Source organism: Drosophila gunungcola, unplaced genomic scaffold (assembly GCF_025200985.1).
Source record: "Drosophila gunungcola strain Sukarami unplaced genomic scaffold, Dgunungcola_SK_2 000001F, whole genome shotgun sequence".
Classification (NCBI taxonomy): domain Eukaryota; kingdom Metazoa; phylum Arthropoda; class Insecta; order Diptera; family Drosophilidae; genus Drosophila; species Drosophila gunungcola.
Window position 1 is genome coordinate 15,317,471 of NW_026453197.1, and position 16,406 is coordinate 15,333,876.

At 40.4% G+C, this 16,406-nt stretch overlaps 1 protein-coding gene across 6 annotated transcripts in view; it reads right to left on the minus strand.

Moving 5' to 3' along the window:
• Window positions 1–16,406, minus strand: part of LOC128263283 (neuronal acetylcholine receptor subunit alpha-7) — a 54,948-nt gene that overhangs the window by 22,248 nt on the left and 16,294 nt on the right. For 5 of the 6 annotated variants that reach the window (XM_052998236.1, XM_052998235.1, XM_052998239.1 and 2 more), the window contains exons 3-4: window positions 10,082–11,706; window positions 3,103–3,242 (exon numbers count right to left, since the gene is read on the minus strand). In XM_052998236.1, the coding sequence (XP_052854196.1) occupies window positions 3,103–3,242; window positions 10,082–11,027 (1,086 nt within the window). In that variant the 5' untranslated portion in view covers window positions 11,028–11,706. Of the gene's footprint in view, window positions 1–3,098; window positions 3,243–10,081; window positions 11,707–16,406 lie in introns of those variants that run through there. The other variant, XM_052998241.1, reaches the window with a different exon arrangement.

Below are 16,406 nucleotides of genomic sequence, written 5' to 3' on the forward strand. Positions count from 1 at the left end.
TTGACATTGCCCGATAAGTGAAATTGATGAAAGAGGCAAAGGGCCCTCGGTGTAGCCGTTTTTTCTTTGTTCAGAAGGACTCTGCCTGTAGCTCTCTGCCTTCAATTGCAATGCCGCTGCTGTTCGAGAATCCCTGCCAGGTGCTTAATCTTTAAATTGCTTGGAGAACCAGTTGGCGGAGGAAAAAATATGCAAATGGGGCGGGAGACACTGCATTTAACAGTTAAAATATTGCCACAGTCGAGTGATGGCGTATCCTCGACGGACAACTAATGGCACTGCCGACTCGCAACTGTCAGAAAAATCGTTTCCTTTTCGCACAAAAACCACCAGCTTAAGGCGAACATTCTTTAAATGTCCACTGCAGATTGCTTATTCAATTGATTGAACAAATGGCATTACAAATTTTGTTTATGCTTAAATTGAAATATACTAGCAGTTTTATTTTAAATACAGTTTCAACGAATAGGGGAATATCTTTCTAAGGTCCTAACAACAATTTAATCAATTAATATGCATTTATATAATTTTAAAGGATAAATAATAAACGGAAAAGCATTTATAAAAAAAACCAAAACTGTTCAAAGTAAATAAATTATTGCTAGACAAATAAAACGGATAAAGATATATTTGTTAAACTAATATAAAATTTTATTTTTCAACGGAAAAGCATTAATAAAACGATCAAAAAACTTTTCAAAATAAAAAAATTATTGCTAGATAAGGAAATGAACAAAGACATGTTCATTACACTAATATGCATTTAGTATTATGGGATAAGTAATAAACTATTTTCTGAAATTTTATTAGGCACACCAATAACTTTTCAACTTAAAAATTCATTGGCAGAAAAGTAAACGACCTCTTTACGATTATTTTTGTAAACGAAGATGCCAACTGCGATGCGGAGTGGCAGGAGAGTAATATCCTTTATTGTCGCACCATATGCAACTAATTTCCTTACGATTACGATTCCCCGCGATGCATTAACAACTTTTGATTGCCGTGACATCTAAGCGGGCCACTAACAGTGCGCAATAAAAGTCTGAGTACACCGTGGGACTCGTAAACTCTAGTTTGGCATCCAAAGGTGGTAACGGCCGTCATTACCTCTCATCTTACCCGAACGACCCGATTTTGGATTTTATGCCTAGTAATTGCTGCCACTGCTGCTTTTTAGCTGGTTTTCAGTAGCTTTTCCTGCTTTTCAGCTCCTGCTGCGTTTCGAGTGTGCGTACTGCAGTTTTTACTGCCACCCAAAACAGCAACAAACAACGACCGCCAGCGCATTGTGCCCATTCGTTCTGTTCTTTCGACTTCATTTCGCACCAGCAGCAACTCGCACTTCATTGCTTTGCCCGGCGCAGCACAGCCAGGAACACCCAGAAACCCACAAAACACACCTCTCCAGCCCTCGGGTTTATATGTTTTGGCACAAGGTGTGAAAAGCACATGTGCAAATTTTATTTATTCATTTTATTTGCATGCCAAGTATGTACGGGTGTATTTTATTGTAAATGCACGGCACAAAATTGGAAGCATTATTCGCAGATAAAATACTTCTTACTTTGAGTAATATAGTATATTCTTAAATTTGGCATCCTTATCGTAATAAATTGACAAGAGCTTGCAGTGGCAAAAAGCTATTATTTGTCAATTAACTTCATTTATTTCGTTATCTTGTCTACAAAAGGATAAAACATGGATTGCTTTTTTCCTTTAACTCCTCAATTAAAATTGTTGTAGCAGCCAACATTTCTTTCAGTGTACTTTGCACTGCTTTTCGCCGTTTGGCTTTGTATGAGTGTATTTGTTTATGTATGTGCGACTTTTAGCGCGTCACTGAATGCGCAGTTTTCTAGCGTCTGGAATCGTTTTTGCTTTTATTTTTTTCCCTAGCCTCATATATAGTATGCCAGCAGCAAATTTTTTGCGTTGCTGTTTTTGCTTTTCGTGGCTCATGTGTGAGTGCCTTTTGTTTGTGCGCTCCATTTTGCTGAATCCGAACTTTGTGCGGGACACCAGGCTTTGGCTCTGACTGTGGCTCTGGATCTGGTCCTGGTTAAGTCCTGGCTCCTGGCTTCTGGCTCTTTGCTCCTGACTGCTGGCTTCTAACTGCTGGCAGGGGATAGGGTTGGGAATGGCCAAACAAACAAGCCACACACACGGAAAAATGCCATGCAAATCTAATATGAATTGAGGTTGTCTCACTAACAAAGGCAAACGCCTCGCGTCGCCTTTTCCGACAGTTTCCACCTTACTACCCAGGTCGCAAACCCCTTTCCCTAGGCTTTTCCACCTACCGACTTTTCAACCCCTACGCAATTGTATGTTAGGGAAAAGTTTTCGCAACTGATGAATGCAGAAAGAACCAGCGAAAGGTGAAAATGAGTCAAACGCCGCACATGCCACATGACGTTGCATGTAATTTTCTCGACACTGCCAGTCAGCCAGGATATGTGTGTGTCCTGTCTGCAAATAGGCCAGAGGGAAGGGGAACCGGCAGCTGCCATTCAAGGAACAGCCACCAGGCAGCAGGACATTCACATACACACATGTGTGTGTGCGCTGCTCTCCGGCAAATAATTAAAATTTCACTTTCTTGGCAATTCACTTTTTACCCAGGACTAAATTGTGTCATCAGGGATTCTTTTTTTTGCTGTTGCCTACTTTAAGGCAACAAATTGTGAAACTGAAAGTTCTTTGCTCACACAGGCCTGGCGGTAATTAAAATGGGAAATTAAAGGAATGCTTTTAATTTCGAGATCTTAATCACAGATTCGATGACTTCCAATTAAATATTTGTTCTATGTTTGACAATATGAACGGTAAGTTAAAAAATTTTATAAATTCATACTGGCTTTAAATGAATGTATTATTTGATTTTAAAAGTTTATAATTTATAAGTTTTACACTTTTTTAAGGCCACTAGGGATCGAAAATCTCCAAGAGTATGCAGTAAAAAATAATATTTAAATATTTAAAGTATATTGTTGCATACTTTTCAAAACCCTAGTGATTTCTATTGAATTTTCATATATCTAAAATTCATCTGTGTTTGTTTTAGTTTTAAGTGAATTACTTTAAATGTAAATTACTTACCACATCGATAATTTGCATTAAAGTTAACCCAAAGCTTAATTGTAACGGGTCCGATTCATTGAGAACGGGACGTTCTAGTGTGTTATAGGGATCCAAAAGATCATGTAACAGTCTCTTTTCATGATATCCTGCTAGGCAAACTGCAAGTAGATAAAATTCGAATTAGTGCATACAACTTACTTGGGAATCTCGATTACGAGTGTGGGTTAAGGAAAAAGGACTGCAGCAACTTTTTGCCATTTCGCAGGAGCGCCGCAAATCAACATCAATAATTCGGCAAATAGGTTTGGTAACGGGGGGTTGGAAGACAAAAACTAAAATTAATTGATATGCAAAAGTTTGCAAGTTTTTGGTTTCTGCAATTTGGTTTTGCTTGGCTCTTGGACTTGTGCTTCTGCGGATGTGTATGCGGGCTTTGCAGCCGGCGTCGGATTGGAAAGGCAACAGAGAAAGGAGTTCGAAGGGTTGGAGGAAGGAGGAAGGCGGTGGGAGAAAAGTTTTTGTTCCTCGTTTTGCCAACACATATGTCTTTCTCAGCCGAGAACTGTGTGTTTTGTGTGTGTATGTGTGTGGAGAGCGACCATTGTTCTCTGGCAGGCGAATAACAAAAGGAAACTTTTATTGAGCAAAACTTTTTCACATACAAATTTTCTTGTTACGTTTTTTCCCCAGCGATAATAGATTGCCTCGCCCACACTCACACAAATGGTGGGACGGACATATTCGCATCGTTATCGTAGAATTATTTATGCATGAATGTGGGCAGCAGAAGAAACTACAAAAGAAACTAGATGAAGTCGAAGGAGGATTCCAAGTTGCTCGCCTGCTCTTTGCCTCTCCATTTGATAATTTCTTAAGTTTTTCCCATTTTTTTCCCAGCGCTAGGGAAGCACTATAATCAGACATTAAGTACCAATAAGTTACGGATTTATCGAGTTGAGCTGTTGAGACTGCAGTTCATCTGGCAAAGGGAGAAATAATCAGCGAAATTGCCATGGATGAGGTTTTTGAAGATTGAATTAATCCCAGATTGATGTGCAATGCAGCATTTGCCCTGCTTTTGAAGAGGTCGACGGTAATTAAATTCTCGAATTATTCCACCTCATTGCTTGTATGTGCATTTGTTTTTTGTGCAGCAGCGAAAAAGTCGCAATCTGTTGTACGTAGAAAAGTTTTCACTTTTAGCAAAGCTTAGCCCGCTTAACCCAAAAGATTTGCATACAAAATGAACAGCGTTTAGAAATTATGCACATGCATTTTTTAGTTTTAATTTGTCTTTAGCCAGGTTCCATCTGGCTTTCTCTAGCCCTGGCACTTTCTCTGCCGTTTTTGCATATTTCATTTGCTTTTCACGCGCTCTTCCTTGTTCATTTAATATTAAAACAAAATGACGAGCCTGCGGGCCAAGAAAAAAGCCGAGAGAGGCCAGATGGAGGAAAAACTGCAGCTAACGAGCACGGGCCCGGGCCAACAATGAGTGTGGGGTTGGGGGTGGGGGGTTGTTTCGGTGGACAGGGCACCTAGTCAGGCCCTTAAGGCAAAGCATTGACACCAGCCGAGTCGTCGAGGAGTGGGCCTAGAACAAAGCAACAGGAGCGCAGCAGTGGCTCAGAAGAGACACAAACAGCACGACAACAAAAAAAGAGGCCAACGTCTGATGAAGTGTCAAAATGAATGTGATAATAAAACAAATATGAGAGCTGCCAGCGATCCTGAGTATCGGCCGGCTATTGTGACCGGACACAAAGGCGACTTTGTCGACTTTACCGACTTTTGACTGCGACATCACGAGCACAGACTTTTGTTTTTATTTGCTTTTGTTGTCTAACCATCATAATCAGAGAAAAAATAACCAAAAAGTAAGATATATATAATGTAAAACAACGAGTTTTTCCTGCAGCTTCAAAGAGTAAGCAGGAAGCCTAATTGGACATTACTGTTCATTTTCTTTCGAGAAAGTGTAAAATAATTTTTCCGAAATATTGTAGTGAGCTTTTTTGTAAGACATAATTTTTAAAAGATGTCTTGTCATTTTTGTAGGAAATAGTTATTGGAGAGTTTGTTAGTTACATTAACAAACCAAACAACAACCAAAATTGTACGCTTAAGAAGAAATGTTAATGAAAAAATAATTTAAACTCAATGGAAAACTTTTCACGAGCCAATTCATGACAAACTTAAAACACAACATATTTTGTTGTCTTCAAACTAAAGTAAAGCCAAGTTCGGTAATTAGTAACCCGAACAAAACGTATAAGGAGTCATTAACATTCCATTTTAGAGTCGTTAACTTTTCGCGAAGTCAAGTCATCTTTAAATTTGGCTTTCTTGTCTCTTTCTCTATTTTTCCAACAGGCTGCGGCCATTTCGAAATGCCTTTTCAATGGCTGCACTTCCGTTTCGTTATTTTCCTTTATTTTGTTGATGCTTCGTTTGTTGTTTTTGTTATTGTCCGTCGGCAGGCCGCATAAAATTGCAATTTTATTGCAGTGAAGCATGAAAAAGTAATTGCTATTTCACAAAGCCAAACCAAGTCGTTGGCCAGACAGGGAAGGGTGGAGACAGAGAAGAAGTGCGGCAACAGCTGCAAGGACTTTGGGTAGCAAGGACTACGGGCGTGGGGCACACTCGAGCTGGCCAATTTAATGTGCCAAATAAAAAGCAACAAAATTGTTTAGAAAATGCAGCTGCCTACGAAACACACGCCGCAACACACAGCCATAATAACGACAGCAAAATGGCCAATGCTTCCAAAAAACCAAATAACAGCGAAAAATAAGAAGTTCGCTGTTCGTATAGGCAATAAAGAAATACTCTTTAGTATAATAAATTTCAAGCCCAGGATAGTTTTAAATCATTCTTTTTTTTTGTCAATGGGTTGATTGAATAATATCCAATGTTTAATAAATGTTTAGAAATCAAAATCAAATTTGGCATACTTTATTTTATTTTTTTAATATTCACTGGCAATAAACCAAAACTTAAATACATTTTTTAAATTGTTATTTTTCTGTGCCATTATTAAAGGACCTCAAGTAAGAGCAGAAAGATGGAAGAAATATTTCGACTCGCGCTGTCCGCCGATATTAAAAATTGAAAGCAAAATGAAAACTGACGGGGCGCCAAACCACTTAAGCTCCTAAAACTGATACAAGATGGGATGAGAGCGGACCCGAAGAAATCGGGGTAGCGACGAAAGTGATGAAGCTTGATGGCTGTCTGCTCAGAAGGGTGAACACTGTACAGCAGTCCCCCGACGTCGCACCTGCTAATGGCTGCGGGGAAGGAAGGGAAAAGGGGCGGGCTTTTGCGGAGGTGGCTGCCCGGCTTTGGGAAACGAGAGAGCTCAGAAGCGAGCATTTTAATAGCGCCAAGGTGACGCTTAACCATTCAAAGCTTAATTTATGCAATAAAAATTCCAGCACTAACCGCCCCTTTGGAATCCCTAGCAAACCACCCAACACACACACACACACACACACACACACACAGAGTTGCCCTTAATTGGATGGGGCTTGGGAGCTGGGAAAGCATTTAATTGCTTATGACTTTCTTGTTTTCCTTTTTCCTGTTTCTTTTTTAAGTGGCACGGATGAGGCAGATAGAGTAACCTGAGACAAGAGTAGCCCTAAAAATGGAAACAAATCGATAGACAGCTTTGGAGGGGACAAAAATGGGGAAAGAGACAAATCAGCGCTACTTAGAAAAGAAGAATGCACAGAAAATATTGTGTTTCCCTCAAAGGTAATGTACAAGTTGTTCTAAATTTTCTACATTTACTTGAATATCTTATTTCATTTTCTAGTGGATTTAAAGTTATTTTGCATACAGATTTGGAAACAATAAAGTAAATAAGCTTTAAATACTTCTGTCAATTTCATATGTTCCTACTTTTTGCCCATCGATCAAAATGCCTTGTGTCCACTATCGAAAATTATGAATGCTATCACATTTAATGATTGATTTTTTTCCAGCCAGCATTTCTGAGTCTCCCCCTCCTCACTTTTGCTTCACATTTGATCCATACTGGATTGGGACGGGCAGGAGATTATCTGTGCTTGGCTTATGGGCCCGGGCCCGTCATCTGTCTCAGCCTCATGTGGGCGATGCCTCGATGGGCTCCATAATGCAAATGCCAGGCATGACATTGTGTTTTTCTTTCTTGTAACAACCCTTTAGCTAATGATGGAAGGGAATTTGTGACATTTATCGTATAGATTGATAGAACCGCTGAGGAGTTGACATTTTGGAAAAATTCCTGAATATTGCCTGCCGTTGTGGGTAAACATAATCTGTAAACGCACAAAAATTTCTTTCACAGATAGAATATAACAATGTATAATATTGTCTTAACTGACATAATAGCTAAAACAGTTTTTTGGGAGTAAATTTAATTTTAATTGAATACTTAAATGTAAGCATAGGAAAAAGTGTCCTTGCCAAAATATATAAATTAATTCTATCATCTCATGTAAGCGCCAAAAGCGAGAAATGAAACAACGGGGGGCTGTCAGATGCGAAGAGTCTTGAAGTCTTGAAGCATGCCAAAAGCCTTTCCGTAGCAATAAATGTCATACTTACAGGACATAACCAGGGAAAATGGGGAGGGCACTTGGCTGGCCAACGGGGCGTATGAACGATGTCATAGGGCAAGCGCATACTCGACACACTCATGAATACAGTAACAACCGCACACACACTTACAGCTGGTGTAAGCAACGTTGACGTTGTGTAAAGTTTAAATCTGATTAGCGATGGCAGCCAGGAGAAAGGCCGCAGAAAGGCGAAAGAAGAAAGGGGAAAGGGGAACGGGGAAAGGAGGGGCTGTACAATATGGCTCGGGCGGAAACGGAAGTGCTGCCATAAAATCATAAACATGCACACGCATATGGACAACGGCAATTGTTGTTGAAACTGCTGCTGCTGTTGCTGCCACTGCTACTGCTGCTGCCTTTGGAGTTGCATGAATCATGAACTCAAAGCCGAAGCGACAGGACAGACACAAAAAACGACTTCGACTGCAGACACACAAGTTGCCCCATCGCCCAAACGTTGCTAAAATTTATGAATACAGCAATTGGACTGTGGAAAATACTGATCAAAAGGTAATAAAATCGTAATAAATGTGTCAATCGATTGGCATTCACAGATGAACATTTTTAGTTATGGCCAAATTTTGCAAAATACCATGGTGTCCATCCCATTCAAGAAGTGCCGGAAAAAAATCATTTTTTCTAAAATCAGCAGTTAAGGTTCTTTGTGCAGCGCGTCTTATTATTGCTAAGTACAAATTGTATTGCCAAACGTCTGAATATCAAATCTATTTTTGCTTTATTTGCCTAAAATCCTGGGAAAATTGATAAAAACTTCTCATGGCATGCTACAATAATATTGCCATACAACACTTAAATTTTGAAGTCATTGCCAATTTTCGCAAAAAATGTATTATGTCAAAAATAAACATTTTTCAAAATTAACTGGGGCTTGATAATCTAATTCTTACTTCACTGTAAGTTACAAAAATAAAAACCCTTAATATATGGGATTTTTATTGTCATAAGTCAGAAAATCAAATCAAGTTTCAGTTTTAGCGAAATTAATATATTTGCTTTCAAAACATATCATTGATATATCAAGACTACGGTTCGTAAGAAACGACTTGATATTAAATACTCTTACTTAAGTACCCCTAATTTAAGATGTATTTAATTTTGAAAATTACTAAAATTAATGAAGAAAAACTAAGTTGGTGTTTAACCACTTGCACCACCGTACAACGTGTGTACTTATTTACGCTTCCATGGCCTGGCATGCTAACCGCGACACGCGAATGCGATTTTACCCTGCGCCAGCCTGAAACATTGGCAACACTTGGCATCCTGTGCTCCTGCCTTTTGCTCCCCCAGCCCATATGGGCAGCCATTAATAACCCCAATATGTGTAAGTGGCAGTCAAGCCATCTCCTCGCCACCATCTTCAGGTGTTTTTTTTTTTGTATGCCACTAATGGAATGGCAGGCATTTTAGCTGCTAACCAAACTTGGTCCTTGTCTCGTTGAAAATATTGTTGCCGTGACAAAGAATTTTTAAGCTTTTAGTGCAGCGCAGTGGGGCAACAAAAAAAAAATATATATATACCATTCAAAAAGATTTTCCAAACCTTCTTTGCCGCAACCACTTGAGATGGGAAATTTTTGGCCAGCAAATGCTTGTTGAAAGTATTTATGGCATTGCAACTTTTCGGCACAGCACCAGCCACACATTGTTCGACATGACTTTGCTTAGTTTTTGGCAAATAGTTTTTGGCAAATAGTTTTTAAGCCAAAAATGTGGGTCAACAAAAGCAAGGAATTTAGTTTAATTAACCGAAAACTTCGTTCCCTAACGGGGGATCCCAAAGTAATATCGTTTTAGTTTGAGGAACTGCCAATTAAAGGTACAAAGGGGAAGCTTCTCAATTATGTTCATTAAATGCTTTATCCTTCAATAGGGCTCGTTCAGGTGCATCTGGCCCAACAACGTTTATGCAGCATGGCCTTTGAAGGGCCTCAACTGCGGCCTGCCACGCGTTAGCCACGAACAAGGACTAGGGACTTCTCAAGTGGGGCGACGGAGGAAAAGAAAAATAAAATAACCTTAGGCGCAGACGCTTTCAAGTGGCTTAGACCGGTCTGAGATGGCTGTTGTTGCCTCACTTGAGGCTGCCGTAAATGTCACAGCTGGCAAACAACAATAACATAAACGGGGGGGGGGCAGCAGGACGACATCGACAACGACAACGCAAGCCCACAAAATATCCCCCACGTGAGTGGTTTTATGTGTCAAAGTGACAATATGTTGCCGGCGTGCATTATGTTGCTGCTGCTGCTGCTGTTGCTACTGCCACTGCCGAACAATGCGATGTGCGGCAACTGTTGCTTGCAATAGCTGTTGCTGATGCTGCACTCAAACACTTGAGATAAACTGAATATGGCACTTACCTTTAGCAGATAAATTCAAATATATCAATAAAAATATCCATGAGTGCTTATTAAGTCCGTTGATTATTTGCGTGCTGCTGCTGCTGCTGTGGTTACTGGAACTGCTGCTGTGATGGCATCTGCTCCTCAGCTGCGCCGCAAAGCTGCCTAAATAGGAAATGAAGGTGGTGGTGCTGATCGCGATCCCTCTGACCAGAAGTACCGCTCGCTGTTGCACGTGAAGTTGCCACTGTTGCAGCGATACCAGCAACACCTGCAACATTCTCACGAAGGTGGCCGGGTACAGGTCATGACTTGATTTCGGACTGCTGGTGTCGTTGTCGTTGGTGCGACATTGCATGTAGGTGGCTATCGGATGCAGATTGCTGGTGCTTATGCTGTTGCTATTGCTAGTTGTTGCTGCTATTAATGTGGCTGCTGATGCTGCTGCTGCTGCTGCTGTTGCTGTTGCTGCTTCTGCTTCGCTTGGGGCTGCTGGTTTTCTTTTTCGTCGGCGACGCAATCTTTGTTTCTTGCGTGCACACAGTCTTATGTTTGTTGGTTGTTGGGTTGTTGCTTGATCGCCGCCAGCAAATGCTATTGCTGCGGCTGACTTTGGCGACAACATGTTGCTGCTGTCTAGCTGTTGCTGCTGGTCATTGCTGCTCACGTGGGTGGCTACATATTCCGCTTTTGGTGCTGGCTTCTGTTCTTGGCTATTGTGCTGCTTGTTTGCAATGTTGCTGTGGTGTTTTGTACTTAAGCTCCTTGGTTGCAGTTGGGTGAGTTGCTGGCTAAGCCTCTTGTTGTTGCTGCTGTTGCTGTTGCTCGGGTTGCTATTGGTGTTGCTGCTGCTGCAACTGCTGCTGCTGCTGCTGCTGCTGCTGGTGGTGCAGTGCGCTAATCTTACTGCCAGCCACAGCTCATCATCGTCAACTTCAGTCAGTTTCAGTTGTGCATTTTTCATAGTCTCTTTCGGTGTTGGTTGTTTCCAGCGGATATGTTGTCTGCTTCCTACTAGATTACTATAATTTAATTTTGTGATTTTTTCGGCCTTATCCAGCTGCTGCAGCTTTCATTGTTCCTTCTTTTTTGAGGGGGTTTAGTTCCCTTATTTCCTTTTGTGTTGTGTGCCAGGGCTTTCCTTAATACCTACTAATCTTATGAAATTTTCACCGCCTTTCAACGTTCTCCTTTTATATCAATATGGCAAGTATATGTTTTATTGTTTGCAACATTATTATGTCTTCTTATTTTCTTTACAACCCGAAGAGCGTTTTCCTATTCTTTTTATGAGTTATTTCCTACAATAAAAGTTTATATATCAACTTCCTTTCCCGTTTTTCGGCTTCATTCATTAGGAGAAACTGGGAGATTTTACAAGTTCTTAATTTGCTGTTTATGTTCCTGTTTTGCGTTTTCTCTCTCATTTGTTCGTGGTCTCCGAGCTTGTATAGTTGTTCTATTCTGTAGTTGCTATTATTATTATGACTCTATACTCTCGTGTTGTTTTTCTATAAATGTTGAGCTATTCAATTAGTTCTCACAATGCAATCCGTTGCAGTTGTATATGGCAGTGCTTTGTAGCATTTGGTTACTATTGATTTACTTGACTTCTTTCTTTTCTGTGTATGCAAAAATGGCGGCTGTAATGAAAAATATACAAATTTATGTTTAATAATATATACAAGTTAATGTATATTAAAATATATAAATTGTCTAGATAACATTTCAGTTGCATGCAAATATAATGCTAAGATTGCCCATTATCTTATTTAGTTGCAATATTTGGCTACTTAATTTATGCTGAACCGTCTGAACACTGATTTGATTGCAATACTAATAGAACTGGTAATCTAAAGTCAATCGACATTAGCCAAGCAATCTCAATCAGCGTTATTGTTCCATTCTGAGCTGTTTGCATTAAGAATTTACCCTTTGGCGTATGCCATTTCAATTTGTCTATATCAAACTGCTTAGCAAATGCCCCAGAACCCGACACCGACCCGTTGACCCATCCAATAACCCCAGGCCATAGCCTTCGAACTCGCAGTTGACCACAAAGGAAACTACAATATGCACACATTTCGATGGAATGCGAACAGCTCTTGAGTTTCAATTACTCAAACTAATTAGTTTTGCTAAAACAATAAGCCCTAATCATTTTGCATGCTAGTCGCTCTTAGGAAATTGTGCAGCTGCCAGCAGTGTCAGGATGTGGCAGAAGATCCTGTATGGCGAAAGGCCTACTTAATGCCAAGTACGAGTACTAAGTTGCACTGATTTTCAGACCTGCAGGACTCTTGGCAGGACTCTCACTGGCATTCTTAATAAATAATGCGTATGCAAAACGATAAACACACAAGAGTCCGCATATCCTGGCAAATGGCCGAGCAGGAATTGAAGCAGCCGTAGGATGCAAAATGCAACTGCCAAACGGAAAGCCATTTGCAAGGGAACGGGATGGAGAGCCTACCATCCTGACGTTGACGGACATGTGCGGCACATTTACGGCACGTCCTGTTAAGCAGAGCTCCAGCAGATCAGATCTGAATTGGCTGGAAACGGACTTGTGAGCTTATGCATATTTATGCCACAAGTTGTTACATATCGTTCAGCTTACATCCGAAAGTTTTTGAATAAGAAAAGGACAACCAAACTTGGACCACGCAATTATTTTGGTCTGACCTCAGTCATAAACCGAGTGGTTGGAACCCGAATGTCAATTGGATATTTTTCTTTCAAAATGCCGAACGTTTTTGGCAGCTCTCAAAAAAAAAAAGTTTCAGGATGCCGGAGGGAAAAACAATAAATGCATAGAAAAGAAACGTCAACAAACAGTCTCGCCGCCTACGTATATTTCATTCCCCCCGGCTAGTTTGCTTCTGTCAAAGTTCAGTTTTGCAAATGTCAGTGGGATTTGAATTGAATAACATAGGAATAGTTTTTCGTATGGTACGAATTGAGGGAGATTTTTCCGCACTGACATGTAATAGGAAATGCTTTTTTTTTTGCATCTAAAACGCTGTCAACGACACACACATCAAGACACTGTTTCACACTGATTGCCAGCTCAAAATATTTGCATGGAATAGTATCCTCTCCGGAAAACTTAGTTAAATTGCCATGCTGAAAAAGGCTTTTTAATTTGACATTTTATATCTTTTTTATTTGCTTCTATTGCAAATAGAAATACTAATATTATCTAATGGCTGGAACCCTGAAGTCATTATCAACAAAAGAATGAACTGATTTATTTTCAATACTGTGAAACTTAAACCGATTTGGACTTAAAATAATTTTAACTAAGGACAGGCAATTAAAATTTTTGTAAATATTAGCTTGATCGCAAAATGACTTATAAATATAGCAATTAAAAAAGAGAAAATATAGCATTTGTAAACATGGCTAACTAAAATTTGGCACATGCTCCTGGTTAGTTGTAGTTAGGTTTTATTTAATAAAAAAACCGCACAATAGGCAAGAAATAAAATCGTTTACGGAAAATAACACTTTCCGGCAGCCTCAAAAATCTTTTTGCCCAAATATCCCGCTGTGAGCACTCAAAACAACGTTTAAACATGCAATTGAACCTGTCCGGAAGGAAGGCGTCCAAATGGTGGGCATAAAACGATGACGCGGAGACAGGGGACCGCTGCCTGCGGTGAAGGTGGAGCGGAGTTGCAACAGTTGGCGGCAAGTTGTGGTGCCACTTTATGGGTCACTTGGCTTGGGGCGTCACAACAACGGCGATGCCACTCAAATATTTAGTTGTGCGATCGCAGGTGCAGGGGCTTTTGCTGCCACAACCAAATACGGGCAGCACTTTATTTCTTGGCCGTCTGCCCAGTGGCAAATATTGCGCCTACGACCCGTGGCCGCTTCACCGAAAAGGTATCGCTTTTATTGCAATCGCTCTGAAATATATTCGAAGAGTTCTACGGTCGTCTAATCAGCTGAAGTGCCAGACCGCAGGAAATTTTCTGCCATTTTCTCGCATTGGGCCCCACTTCAACCAGCCGGTATTGATGTATGAAATTTTATGAAATTTATGCGATGGTCGTCGCATAAAATGAACGACCAGCTCAGTCTCGAATCCTGACCAATGGAGTGGAGTGGCGTGGAAAGGGTGTGTGGTGGGCTAAAAATGGCAACTGTTGGCGTCGCATTGCAGATGAAACCATTTTTTCGGACTCCAGAGACTTTTCCGTTTGGCGCGTGAGCAAATTAATTTTCAGCGCGCAGAGAAAAAAATGGTTTTTGCATGATGATCGAGGGGCAGGGCCGAAACTCGGCTAGAGATGGAAAAGGGCAAACTGCATGGTGTAAATGATAGCCAACGCCTTGGAGTGGTCGCCATTCGCCATTCGGCACTCGCCACAATTCCCCCACTCACACAGCTGGCTCAATGAATTATGAATTCGCTGGGCAAAAAGTGGAAATTGTTTATTTTTCTGTGCTTTGCCCCGGCCTCACTCTTTTCTCTGGACAGTTTTTATTTTGCGGCTTGGAAAAAGAATTATGTGCTGAATGTTCTTAGCCATGTTGCGACCAGACTTTTCCTTGGCAACTGTTATTCTTGTTGTTTCAGAGTTGGCGACAGTTTCGCAATGCTGGAAAATTAATATTTTTAAAAGTGGATTTCCAGTTATATTTATTAATTTTTTTTGGGAAAAGTTGATGACAAACTACGCGAATTTACGGAAGGATAAGGAGAAATTGATTTTAAGTTGTGACAAGAATTTAGTGTAAACTAGACTAAGGAATTTTCGGAGTCTGTTATTAAATTTGTTTTACAATTTAAAGCTTTTAAACATTTTTGCTTACCCAAAATATATGTTAGGCTGTCTTCCAAAGTAAAGCATAAATAAAATTAAAAGCAAACTTCAACAGAATTTTAAAGTTCAAAATGCAGAAACAATTTAAACACATCCTTCGAAAGCCCACACATCGCCGTTAGAGGGCAAGAGTGTGTGTATTTATTATTTATGCTACTGCTACGGATGATTTATGTTCGGTTATATTTGTCGACAGGCGACACATTGAAAGAGACAGAGAGACAACACCACTTTACATGTGTTTGGTTAAAAGTGTTTGCCGTTTTTAATGCAAATATGCAAACAACAATGGTTGCAAAGGCGTGGAGAGGGCCCAAAGAGGGTATGATCAGCCGAAGGCAGGACCGAACATGGCCAACAAACAAACAAGGACCAGACAAGCAGCACATTGACAACGAGAACCAGAAATATTCACGAGCTTGTCGGGAGATACCTACGGGCATACACATATATACTATATATCTGCATGGCATGCAAAAGAGTTCGAACTGCGAGCACCACGCCCAGCTTGGTCCTGTCCGCCCAGAATGTAAAATATTTCCCTTGCCTGCCATTCAAAAAATAATTTATCTGCACTTACACAGCAAAGAGAAGATGCTGGCCATGCCATCATCATCATTATCATCACTAAAATCATCATCGGTAGTAGCAACAACATTTTCATTGACCGAAGTCAGAGTTCAATAGACTTGAGGCTAGAATTGAACTATAAGCACAAGCTGGCAATGAGGCTGGGAATGCAATTCATCACTCTAAGTTTTCCTGCTCTGAAAGGAAATTGAATTGGAATGGTAGACTTGAACGGGCTGAAAAGGGGGCCAAGATGAAATATCTCTATGAAAAGGCTGAGCGAAAATAAATAGAACCAGAAATGGGAAACCAAAAATGAGAGTAAAATATGTTATTCCTAAACTTACAGAAAAATGCCATTTTAGTTTTGCACCCTAAAGAGATGGACTGAATGGAAGCCCATTCTCGAAACCGTATGCTTCCAACTCATTGGGCAAAAGTTTTCGAACAAAACCGAAGGCTGGCATAAACTATGCGATTTAAGCGTCTGCTTATGACCAAAAAATATGGCCTATTTAATGGGCCAGACTGTATGACAACGCACCCCTTTTCTCTGACACATTACCGCTGGGATGAGATGACTTGGGGTTTCCAAACCCTTTCAACGCACCAACGAATCTCAGGCGAAACTAAAAATCATAAAAAACAAACAAACAAAAAGCTGACCAACACAATCCGACGCACAGACAAGGCAAACACATGAAAAGGCGAGCAAAATATCATAAAGCAAGCGATTTTTTAACAATAAAATAAAAGAAAAGCACAACAAAAGGTGCGGGCCTGCCTGTCTACCTCCCACTTTTCCACCCCCAGCCTTGGGAAACTGCGTTAACAACAGCACAGCTTGGCATTTAACATGGCCCATAAGACCAAATATAGAATGTCCAGGACCAAAAATAAATTACATGCCCATTATGGCCAAGAATCCGATTTTCGTA